General features: G+C 46.6%; 1 protein-coding gene across 1 annotated transcript in view; it reads left to right on the plus strand.

The window, feature by feature from the left end:
• The window catches only part of Vstm4 (V-set and transmembrane domain containing 4), an 85519-nt gene that overhangs the window by 18740 nt on the left and 53750 nt on the right, over positions 1-13029 (plus strand). The window contains exon 3 of the mRNA XM_052733906.1: positions 7797-7865. Within this exon, the coding sequence (XP_052589866.1) occupies positions 7797-7865 (69 nt within the window). The remainder of the gene's footprint in view (positions 1-7796; positions 7866-13029) is intronic.

The raw sequence follows: 13029 nt of genomic DNA on the forward strand, positions 1-13029 counted from the left end.
CTAGAAAGTGAAGAAAACATAGATGCAGATAATACAAAAGGACATGATGGCTAGTGATGCATTTTAAGGCAGCACATTTAGTGGGAGTGAGATGCCAAGGTGTTGGATAGTCCCTGGAGGAAGGCTTCTCTGACTCAAGTTGCCTCCAGAGTCCGAGTCTGAAGGTCTGTTCTCTCCGGGAGACTGTGGAACACTTTCCTAGCATAGTGTGCATTGCTATCTTAACCAGGGCAGCTGTTAGTGCCACAGGAGACCCGTAACACAGGCCTGTTGTGCTGTCTCATAGAAGGAGAAATGGAGAGGGTCATTAGACTCTTATCTGAGGTTCTGGCCACCTCCTCCTCCTCCTCCTCCTCCTCCACTTTACCCTGATCAGTATGTAATTCTATCCCAACTGCAAGTGGTCTTGGGAGGTGTAAGTATCTAAGAAGTGGAAAGTTAACTGAAGGGGACCCCATTTATAAAACCATGGGGAAGTGGTCATCCATGCTAGGGTGAGACGTTTCTGTGTTGTGATTATTTTGAGGCCATCCATGCTCTGATAAGTAGTCACAGTGAATTCCCTCGTTTACTAAGACAGGCTTGGCTAGAGTTGGTTCTTGGGTCCCTATTTGAGGAGAGTAAACCCATGTTCACATCTCCCCAGGGGTAGTTCACACAATAGATGCATCCATCCTTGCAGATACCCATCCAGCTCTTTTGGATATAATTTTCCTTAAAGTTCTTCTGTGCATATCTTCTATGATGACGCATAACCCATGAATTCTGGCCTCCTTGGGAACAGAACACACTACCTGACAGGCTCACTCCTGTGTGCTGTTACTCTTGCGATCCCTGGGCTGTACTAAGGAGGTGTTGTCTAGATTGTTCTACTAGAGTTCTAAATCCAGTCCTGGGCTGGACAGGAGGCCAAGGCCCAAGACTCCCATGACCTAAATCCCCCCTCCCATATCTTCTTGGGCTTGGCTCCCATGTCTCTTCCAAGCAGGGTTCCTCTATGTGGGGTCCTGGGATCTGGAGCCTCTGGCCCTTCTAAGAGGTGTTCCCAAATTCTCCCTCCCCTCACTCACTCCCAGAAACTCAGGGGCACTGCTAGAGAATCTCCATTTTACCAAGAACCAGTTGATTGTCTTACACGTTAAGTGTTTCACGTCTGGCCTACCAGGTACTAGGCAGCTTCCCCTGAGATCAAACTCGCACAGAATCTAGATGAATGCTTTAGCCAGCCTGGCCCAGCAGCAGGGACAGAAAGACTGAGGTGGGTCTCCTCAATGCACCGTTCCCAGGGACATCTCAAGGGCTTTCCTTTCAAGTTAGGATTCAAGGCCGTCGATGCCCCTGTCTAGGGGTGGGTTCCCTAAGGCCCCATCAAAGGATGTGACTGAGAGTCTTTTTTTACAATCTCCTTCCTGCAACTTCCTTTTTTTATCTTGTGGCTGCTTTCAGCCAGCAGCTCCGAGCAAGGCTGCAGTGTGGTGGATCTCACAACTTATTAGATTTCTTCCTGCCCTGCTCTCCTTGGGAGGGTCTAGAATAACTGGCAGCTTAGTTGTCTGGGCCACTGCATCCTTGAGAAGATACCCAGGGTCTGTCTACTGGTGCCAGGTCCCAGGGCAATGAGAAGGTAGCCAGCAGTCAGGAGTTGACTGGGGCAGGGGCAATCTTTGCTCCTCTCCTCCGCTGTGATCGCTGTGATCTTTGAACCAACTGACCAATAGGCACAGTGGTCAAGGCTCTCTCTACACTGAGAAAGCTTCCTTCCGTCTCCGCCTCCCTCTCCCTGCAGGCCCACAGGGGAACTAGAGGCCCTAAATTCTGTATGGACAGGAGGTTGGGTCCTACACCTGACTTTCCTGGATCCAGGCACGATTGATGAGAGGACTGTACGTAAATAATTACACTGTGGGCAAGGCAATAGCCACTCATTTGCAGGAGCTTGAGTGATGAGTCCGTCCTCCCCTCGAGAACCCCCAGCCCCTATCTACAGAGCAACCCACCAGTGGCAGTCAGGTTACGGAAATTCCAGCAATTTGGACACAAGGGCTGTTTGCTTCCCTCCCCCACTGTCTGACTGTACAGCTGACTGCACATCCTTGCTGACTTCTGTTAAAGAACCTGCAGTCTTCTGGTGGCCAGCAAGTTCACTGCAAGTAAATTTTACAAAAATTTGCATTTTATTTCAGAACATCTTGGGCCAATGTGAATAATCTGTGATGAAAAAACATTATATTTTTCTTTCAGTTTCTGTGTTTTGTGGTGGTAGGAATCAAACCCAGGGCTTCACATATACTAAGATGTACTTGACCACGGACTGGGCTCTAGACAGCCTCCAGCAAAATACTTTGTACAAGTATTGGTATTCTCTTTCAACCCATCCACCCTGGAGAGGTCTCTTTCACTCCATGCCTACAGGAAAGATTGGTCAAGGTCGGTTTCTGTCGGCCTTGGGCATGTGCCACAGAGGGAGGTGCATCAGCACAGGGAACAGAGCCACGGCTGCTCCACTACAAAGCCCTTGCTGTGGACAGGCTGTATCAGACAGCCGGGTTTCCTTACAGTCTGTGTTCTCAGACACATAGTTTGACATTGTGTCAAATTCACTGGCGATAACACAGGATTCACAGCTGAAAGGAGATAGGCACAACAGAACTTTGGGGGAAATTCCTGAAGCCCTGGCAGGGTTCCCATGCAATTTTTGTTTCTTTGTAGAAGCAGATAAGTCTTCAGGCACCAAGCAAAATGACTGCCCTTTCCCATCAAATTGCTTAGACTGGGGAGGCGGGTGAGTGTCCCCACAGTTTGGAAATCTCCATTTATGAGATCTCTTAGGATGTGTCTCCATGTGGTACTAAGTGGGACTGGTTACCTGCCATCATGCAGGAGGCAGGAGGACCTGCACTCGTAGTAAACCAGAAGCATGGCTTCTTCCCCTGGAGGATGTATGGAGGTGATCTCTGGGCACCTGCCTTGGCTAAGGAGGATGGAAACCTATTCCAGCTGGAAGGTTAGTCACAGCAGTGGAGAAACCTTTCATGTTGGCCATGTGGACAACTTGCCATTCACTCCATGTAAAGGACTCTTGAGGCAGAAAACCCTTCTAGGCATGGGAATCATAGTAGTTAATAAAAGCAACATTATGCTCTTAAGGGTTGGGCTGCCTGTGGATGGAGATATTCAATGACGTCTCAGACACAATTGGAAGCACTCCATACCTTCTAACCCATGTAACCCTCACCCGTGCTGTCACAAGTACTTATCACCCTTGTTAAAAACCAAGGCATCGGGCACGTCAGTGAGTTGACTGAGTCCCCACTCCCTGCAAGTAGCAGTTGAGCACTTCAGGCTAGTGTGCATGGGCTCACTGCACCCTTTACTTCCTTTTTAAAAATTGTGTGCAAGAGTTGTGGCATTTTGCACTGTTACTGTAAGTGAGTGTGTGCATATATGCACGCATGTGGAGGACAGGTCAGTGTTGGACGTCTTTTCTCAATCGCTTTCCTCCTTCAGTTTTTGAAACAGTCTGCCACTGTACCTGAAGGTCATGGATTCAGCTAGCCTGCCTGGCCAAGGAGCTTCAGAGATCCCCAAGTCTCCATCTTCACCCAGCACTGGGGTTATAAGCATGCTTTGCTATGCCCAGATATTTTTCCCACTCACTTATTTATTTATTTTTTTAATTTCATAATGCCTATAATGTTTGGATCAAACCAACCTCTCCCTCCAATTTCAGCTGTACATCCCCACGACTACTTTCCCATCCCAACTTCATGTGATCCTCTTTTTAAACCCACTGAGTCTTTAGTGCTGCTCAGATGTCTATGGGTGTGGGACCATCTATTGGAGCATAGGTAGCCTCTCAGGGGCCACATCCCTGAAGAAAACTGACTCTCCCTCCCACAGCAACTATCAATTGCCAGTAGCCTCTCAGATAGGGGTGGGACTTCGTAAGACCTACCCCGACCCTGGGATTTTGGCTGGCTGGATCCTGTATAGGTCTCATGCATGCACTCACAGCCACTGTGAATCATTATGTGCAATGGCCCTGTCCTGTCTGGAAAACACTGTTTTGCTGTAAACGTCTAATTCCTCTTCTACAATAATCCCCGAGCCTTTGGGGGAGGGATATGAGCACTACATGGTCTCTTATTCTCTGCATGTTGACCAGTGCTGATCTCTGTACAAATCATCATGTACAAGAAGCTTTTTTGAAGAGGGATGAGAGATGTACCCGTCTCTGATCTAAAGATGAGAATTTGGTCTGGGGCAGTTTGTTACTCTTTCTGTTAGCAGAGTAATAGTACTAAGTTCTTTCAGCTCTTATGCAGGTTCTGGAAATCCAAACTCAGGTCCCCATGCTCGCAGGATAAGCACTTTATTGATTCTGCTGTCTTCCTCAGCTCCTACTTCACATTTTGCATGTGACTCACTAGGCTCTCAGTTGACTCTGAGGCCATAGGTCTGGGATGGGGACTGTGGTTCTGCACTTGTGACAAATTCCTAGGTGACGCTGATGCTGCTGACTCCTGGGCCATATGGCCTGAAAATTATCAATGGAATTTAACAAAATAATCGGCATCAGAGGGGTGGGGTGCTGTGGAAATTCAGAGAGGGAAGAGGATTTATGGCTGGGGAGAAGAGAGATTTTTTTCCTAAAGATCACCCAGACACCGGGGTTCTGCTTGTAAGGATGAGAGAAGGCACATCAAACAGGATAAACAAGACCCAGACAGGGAGGCCTGGATGGTGAGAATAAGGTAGAAGAGATATATTTGGGGTCTTGAATGGAGGCCGAGGATGCTATCATGTTTTGTTAGGAAAGTGGGGGAGCCTTACATGTTTCTGAGTAAGGAAGGGACAGGAGGCACACAGGTCTATGCAGGATGCCGAGTCTGGAGTGGGAATTGAGAACTGGTTCTAGTCTAAACTCTTGTATACTGACCCTGGAGTTGTGGGGCAGATGATATTCCCTCTCAGTCTCACATATAAAATAGGAAAACATGCTCCCTCCCGTCTCTTGCCTTTCTGTCTTTCCTGGAGCTAAGCGCCTCAGAGGGTGTTTACACCTGCTCTGTGCTGTCTTCATCGGGACTTTGTGGTATCATCCTTTCCCAAGCTTAGGAGACTGAGGATTGAGGTTGTGAAAACCCTTCAGGGTGGTTCAGGAAATGGATGGATGGCTAAGGGTACAAAGTGCATGGATGACATGCAGAATAGACAGCACATCAGGCTTCTTTGGACCTGGAGCCCCATCAAGCTCAAGCCTCCCCCATACCTTCCTCTCTGCTGCTTCTTTCCTCCACTTCAATTGCTCCCCACTTTTTCAACATGACGGTCTCACTTAAGATACCCTAGCCCCTTCAGACCCAGGACAGTTCGCAAAATAAACACATGCTTATTATTTTAAATTCTGAAATTTGGTTGCTCTGTCAGTCAGTAGAGTACAGGAGTTCTGGATTAAAATAAATTGAGCAGGATGGGGAAGTAGAGTTTGGATAGTATATTTTACACACACACACACACACACACACACACACACACACACACACAAAACCATGTATGCGATGAGAGCTCATTCTTGGAGGTCCAGGTTGAACTGAACATGCACACACACACACACACACACACACACACATACACACACACACACACTGCTTGCCAACCTCCAGAAAAATCCCAAGAGAAGGTGATATAACTACTGATTTTAAAGAATTTGGGTTCTTCTGGGACAGGAGCTTCCTTTAGGAGGGGAGAGAAATCGCTCTGAATTTCTGCTTTCTGAACAGCATCTCTGTGTGTTCCCCAATCACAATTCATTTATTTATTTATTTTTAATTTTAAACTTTATGTATGTGAGTATTTTGCTTGTAGGCTCTGTCCGTGTACCATGTACAGGCCTGATGCCCACAGAGGCCAGAAGAGGGCGTTAGATCCCCTGAAACTGGAGTTATGGAAGGTTGTGAGACGACACATGGGTGCTGGAAATTGAGCCTGGTTCTTCTGGACGAGCAGCCAGTGCTCTAAACCACAGAGTCGCTTCTCCAGCTGCACAGTTACTTATGACAGCTGTACTTCAGCTGTCCCCTTTGTTTTAGACATGCTAGAACATTACAGGGAAGGGGTTCAGTCATCAGACACACGAGTCTTCCTGAAGTTCCTCTGGAACTGTTCAACAGGAGCTGCAGAGAAAGTGACAGCCAGGATGTTCTGCAGGCAAATGAGCTTTGGGTGTTCCTGAACATGGTATGTGAGGATCGTGACAAACAATCCAGTCTTCCTGCTACAGAACCTGGAGGGACTAAACCCAAACCAAGAAATAGACCAGACTCTAAAATTGACAGCTCCTAAGCAATTCAAACCTGAGTGGGTTAAGGTGATCGTCAATCTTCACCTTGCTCTCAGAGAACTGAAGGTTTTCTGGAGACTTTGTGATCTTTCTATCAATGTCTGACATTCAATTTGGAAAAATTCTCAGGCACACTGAGACCATGTCAAAATCCAAACCGGCTGGGAGAACAAGTCTGTGGGTCATATTGCTATGGAAGTTGTCAAGCATGGCTCTTGAAATTTGTCATTAACCTGGCTAGGAGACGAGGTGGGGAAATGGAGGAGTCATTGGCGAACTGGGGAGTGTGAAGAAGATTAGAGAGATAATTTGGAGCTGAAAGATCCCACACATGAAAACAAAGACTGAATAAAGAGGCTTTGTGGCCGGTGAGACACACGTGAAGCGAAGATTAGCTGTCTAGAAGACACCTCAAAATCAAATATCCAATAAAGGCCCCAAAAAGACAAAAGGGTAGAAAATAAGAACTGAAATCCGTGATGACGATAATTCAGAAACATATAGGAGGTCCAATGAAATGAAATGAACACACAGGCCATGTCTGCCTTATGGCTCGTCTCTCATTATAATTCTATCTGCGTTCCACCTGCCTTTAGAAATTCAAGTGCTCCGTTCTCTTGTCTAGAGCGCTTCACATGTGACAACTTAAGTCTCAATTACTGAGAGTTGATCCAATTGTAAATGCAATGTCTTAGTCAGACTACCCATGTTTAAAGTGCTGGAGAGCCACACACAGCTGCCGACCTGGACAACACTCACGTGGAGCATTCCTGTCCACACAGAAAGTCCTGTTGAACAGTCAGATCAATCCCTGATGCTGTATATGGCTTTTTGTTTGTTTGTTTGTTTTGTTGTTGTTTGTTTAATTTCCTAGTGTGATGTTCAAAGTTTTACTATTATAACTCCACTTTCTCCACTGAAAGCAGAGTAAATCCAGTGATCAACCACCAAACAGAAGAAGACAAAATAATCTCAAGACTAGGAGCCTGTTTGTTGTCTTTCAGAGTGTCTTGCATACAGAGTGGTGCTCAGGGCCTGATTCCCGCCATTGCATGACTCCGGGTACTTCTGTCTAGAAATAAATATGCAGCCCTGCACCATGGAAGATGGCAAAATCATGAAGGAAATGATGATTTGGTTTTGACCCCCATCAAGAAACTCTTTATATTTACATTTATACTTTTATATTTATACTTTGGCTTTGCCATTTCCTGGCTTTCAAACCCATAAAGAATTCTTTGCATGTCCTGGGGCCCAGGTTTCTCAGCTGTTTGGTGTATGCCGTTGTGTTTCTCCTGGGTATCTGGGTTGTGATGATTTAAGGCAGTTTTGTTAATACGGAAATTATAAATTTAAGAGACATTGGTACCACATGACACCATTTGAGGTCCCAGTGTGGGTCAGGGCTGTAAGATGCTGTGTGTCATGCTGTCCTGTCTCTTTGTGTTTTCAGTGATCTCCCTCAAAGCTGCTGAAGATTCATCATTTGAGAAAAAGAAAGTGACCTGGGCATTATTTGAAGGTAAGTCTGGTGTCTTGATGTAGCCTCCTTTCTAGACAGTAAGAAGAGAAGAGGAGAAAAAGGGGGGGTGTCTAGTTTCTTTTCTTTTTCATAGCATCAAGTTATGTTCCCGGACTGATCTTTGCAGGAGTGAGATGGGAATCCCTATTGGGGAAATTGGTGTGAAAGCCTTATTCTGCCCAATTTTATTTGTTTCCTTGCCCCACCCCACAACCCCAATCTCTCTCCTAGGTGATACTAAGGAGGGACTTCCACGTGATGGCAAATTAAAGAATATGTCTACTGAAACGACCTTTAATTCTTAGTTGCTTAGGAAGACTGGTGTTCTAGAAGAGTTTGAAAGCTGCCAGTAGTGGTTTTCATCCCATGTTGGAGCCACTCAAGGAGCTTTAAAAACCAGGATGCTTGCAGGAGATTCTGACTTAGTTGAAACCTATTAATTCCTTCCGATTGATTCCATCATGCAGCAGGCTAGGAGCTGTGACCTGAGAGACAGTTTAGGAAGCAGCCCCTGGGAGCTGGTGGTGAGTGCATGCTGAACTGTGAGGTGGTGCCTTATGCATTTGAAATGACTGTAGCATTCAGTTTTGACACACTTTGCAGTATGATTTGAACGTCTAAGACACTTCATATAATGTAAACCTCTGGCATCCATTCACGTATGAGTGGTGTTCTTGAGAGTGCTTTTGCCCCTGCAGGGGACATTTGCTGGTGTCAGGAGACAGTTTTGGTTGCCTCAAGTATGGGGATGCCACTAGCATCTTGTGGATAGAGGGGATGTATGAGACAGTCCCCACATCTGCCCCCAAATGCCAAGACTTGGGAGGCTACGGGTCTCTGCCCCAGAGAAAGGACAGTGGAGAAATGGTCATCACAAAATAACTGAGGATTATGACCATAAGCAATGACATCATGTGCTCTAAGTTCTCAGTCAGAGCCTTCGATCAAGGATAGGGCTTAGTGTCAACGGGGACAGGACCTTGGAAGGATTTCGCCTTGTGAAGTCTTTGGGCTGATTGATGAGGAATGAGCTGGTCAAAGGGGCTAAGAAGAGGTGTACCCCCCAACCCCTGTGAGACAAGCGAGACAGTAGGAAGCAGAAGGAGAGCCAGGATTATGGGGACGACACAGGAATTCGAAGCTACCTTTTCTAGTAGCGTGTTAGACAGATCTTTGAAAAATTCGACTCTAATTGTGGCAAACCACACACTTGGATGTAACCCCCTCGTTTGCCAGGATGTCTTGTTTAGTTTTAGAGTTGTAAGTAGTTTGTTTTTTCCTCAGATCACATTTTATCCAATAATGAATCTTTATATTTCTGGAATTTTCTTCTATGCTTCCTAATTGCCCTTTTCTGTATCTGATGACTCTCTCCTAGCAAAGCAGTCCCCAGTTCCCTCCCCCTGCCTCTCACTCTGCTTCCTCTTGGCCAGAGATAAAAGTGGCATCTTCCCCACAGAGCGAAGCTGTGGGAAAGAGGAGGAAGGTTCCCCTTCTCCTTGCAATTGAGTGACATCGAGGCAGTCTGGCTGAGCTTTGCCGCCGCATGACTCCGAAGCTGTCTTAAGCACTGGTGTTCTGATGGGGTGGAATAATGGGGATGGCTGTGGGAGTCTGTAAGGAAGGTCACTGAAGAGCGTGCCAGAGGGAGCCCTGGCTCCACCTCTGCAGTCCCGATAATCACAGTAGGAATCTCATGTTCACAGGAGTGTGAGGTGGTTTTGATGGGAATGTTCTAAGGACTGTATTTTAAAACTGCAATGGTACAATTTAAAAAAAAAAAGACCATTTGGAAGGACTGTAGAAGTCAGTTTTGACACACTTTTCAGGATGATTTGGATCTCTAAGACACTTTGTATAATTGGCAACATTTTACAATTCCACAGATGTAGGACTATAAGCTAACTCCGACCTTAACTGTAAGTGCAATATGTGGCCCAGCATGGAGTTTCTTCTCAATAGAGACAATCAATCCTATGAAAGACTGGGCGTTGGCGCTCTCATCATGCATCATGCATGCCCAGGGCAGCAGATTGCATGCCTTCCTTCCCTGTGCTGTCGCTGCTGGTGCTGGTCACGGCACTGGTGGTAGCAGCGGTAGCAATGTCCCTGTGCTCTGCTTTTTTAACCCGCCCCCGCCGCCGCCACTTTGGCAAGGTCAAGGGTGTAGTAGAAACTCTCTGGCTCAGGATCTCAGGCCTTTTTGCCCTTTTGTTCCTGATTGGAAGAGCTTCAGTGTGGGTTGTGGACAGATATCCATCCTCCTGGGGCTTAGCTGGGCCTGGCTGTGTGCCTGCCCAACAAAACAAGCATTGATTGTCAGGGCTCTTGATGAGATATTGGAGTGAGTTAAAATCCCTCAGGGCTATCACTCAGGTATTTTGCCCTGAGCAAGATGGTATTACAGGCTACATTAAAAACTAGTGGAAGTACACAGAGTTTTATTGCCGGAACAGCTATTCCCCAGGCTCTCGCCTTTGAACTGGAAATGTAGAATACTGACCCTGGCTTTCTTGACTGTGGTTTTGTGTGTGTGTGTGTGTGTGTGTGTGTGTGTGTGTGTGTGTGTGTGTGTGTATGTGTGTATGTGTGTGTGTCTGAGGTGGGATGTTTGGTAGTGCTAAGGAATGCTGGGGTCACCCAGTTTCAAAGCAGCACTGAATACTCTGCTGTGTTGCCAGGCAACAGGTGCCTTTGTCCTGCCTGGGTTGGCTGGCAGTCTGGGAGGACGGGCAGGAGCTGGCACACAAGCGAGGTCACCCTGTGGTGTGCACAGCCACAGCAGCCTGCTGGCCCCGCCATCTGCTCCGAGGAGACCTGGATTTTTTGCAGCTTGTCTAAAAAAGGCAGTGGTGTCTTTAGCAGTCCAGTGGCAAAAAACAGAATTGCAAACAGATTCAGGGACTAAAACGTGATGTTTGTTATTGCTGTTGAGTGTGTAGGCATGGGGATAGTTTACTTTGTTATTTATGTATTCATTTATTTTGCGTTTATTTGTTTATTTTATTACATATTTGGACAGAATGAAATTCAGTGTGTTGCACCGTCTGTGCTTGTACTTTACCACAGAGCCAAATGCCCAGGATTATGGGGTCATTCATTCATTTATTGATTCATTTGGTACCTAGGGCCTCGTGCATGCTATGAGTACTCTTCGACAAAACTGCACACCCCAGCCTCCCTGCCTTGGGATATTTAAAAGCTGGCTGCGTTAAGTTTAGGTCTAAAGTTTTAGTTTCACTCTCTAAACAACATTATTTGTCTAGGCTTGATTTGGAAACTTTTTGAGCTATCTTTATAGAAATAGATTCTTTTTTTTTCCACACTAACTAAAGGACACGTGTGAAGAAAGAGTGACATCGAGCCAGAATGCCAGCCTCTAGAATACAGGGCAACTTGCCTGACCTGTCACTGTGAAAAGATGACCCTGGAGTCTTCTGATCTTGTGGCCCTGGCTTCGGGTTAGCCTTTGTTTACAGAGAAACCTGGGGTCAGTGCAGAGTCAGTTTTGAACAGGTTTGCCTTCCTTTTATGTAGTAAAGGAAGTGCTTGGCACAGGAGACAAAGTCAGAACTTCTCAGTATTGATCTCTGCCTGATGTAGGGAAAGTGGACGTGCAGTTTTTCTCTTCCTGTGAAGTGACACATTTTAAGGATCCCATAGCTCCAAGAGCAGAGCAGAGAGCATCCACTGTCGCCCATGCATGAAGACCCACGTGCGGGTGGATGGTGCCTACTGGCGGGGGTCCATTGCCCCCAGGGCCTCTGTGCTTGGTGGAGCATCAGAGCATTGCACACTGGCCAGATGTTCTATGATTCTGCAGCCACAGCTGCCTGGGGAGAGCCAGCTCCCTCTGTGCCACGGCTAGGCTGAGATCAGAAACCGCAACTAGACCTTGAGTTCTTTGCCTCCCACCAGGAGAGAGCAGGCCCCGGATGTGTGTGGTGGGTTTGAGGGACTTCTGGTGAGACTGACAATCTCAGAGCTCACCTGCAGCCTTGTTCCTCCTTGGTCCCTTTAATCTGGAAGCATAGAGAGCACATAAATGCGTAGACTGGGGGGGTGAGGACACCTTTATCTTGGGGCATAGAAACTTTAGTAAGTCAGTTTTTACCCTCCCCTCCAAGAAGGAAACAGAAGCCAAATTACCCTGCCTTTTTATCAGGGCTGACATCTGACTCCCTCAGAGGCAGCTTTGTCTCCATCTGCCCCAGTTCTGTCTGGCCCAGCAAGGCAATTGGGTTATTTACCACTTTTTCTCCCATACCAGCCAGCCAAGTTCCTGGAGTAATTTGCTCAACAATGAATAAACCAGGACTGGCTGTGGGGTCACAGGATTTGGACTGTCCTGTATCCTGGTATCTTGTCCTCAGCTCAGGTCTCTGACCTCGGTCCATCATGACTTGTCCCTCTCAGAATCCGTGCATCCCATTGTTGAATTTCATATTGTTGAAGCAACAGGACAAGCCTGCCCTCCCTAACCATTCCAACCTGTCAGTCTATAAAGCCACACACGAGGACACACGTGTCCCTGGACAGAAGCAGTTGGACTTTACTACCAGGGAAAAGCCACTCTGTTTCCAATTGGACCTCCTCACACCCCGTGACATTCCACCCCATGTAGCCTGGCTTCCACCAGGGCTTTCCCAGCAGCTTCTGCGTGGGAAGACCCCCACGGTTGCTTATGTCAAGCATTAGATGCACCAAGGAACCCTTCCACAGTACTTCATTCTTGCATTCAGAACTCTCCTTCCAGCTCCCCTTGGCTTCCATTATAGCTCCAGGATCCTCATGGGAGGCCTTTACTTCTGTCAACCCATCTGCTGATTCTCTTAACAGTTAATAAAAGTGGTCAGGTCTACATATGAGTCCCAGGATAGGTGAGGTTACATAGAGAGACTCCCGTCATTAAAACAAAACAAGTGTTTCTCCTTGTCCTGTGGCACTTCCTACTTACACTTTTCCCTCACTGTCCATAGGGATTTTGTCCCATTATTTCTCGCAAAGATACCAAAAATGCATGGCTATATAAGTACCTTAAAGAAGTCTTGCAGTATTTGAATATAATCATGTGTGTCTTCATCTCTGGATGACATATGATACTTAGTACAACACCTGTACTACAAAAATAGTTTTAATAATGTGGTATTTAGCCAAGTATGAC

Source organism: Peromyscus californicus, unplaced genomic scaffold, assembly GCF_007827085.1.
Source record: "Peromyscus californicus insignis strain IS unplaced genomic scaffold, ASM782708v3 Scaffold_12__1_contigs__length_115047231, whole genome shotgun sequence".
Taxonomy (NCBI): Eukaryota; Metazoa; Chordata; class Mammalia; order Rodentia; family Cricetidae; genus Peromyscus; species Peromyscus californicus.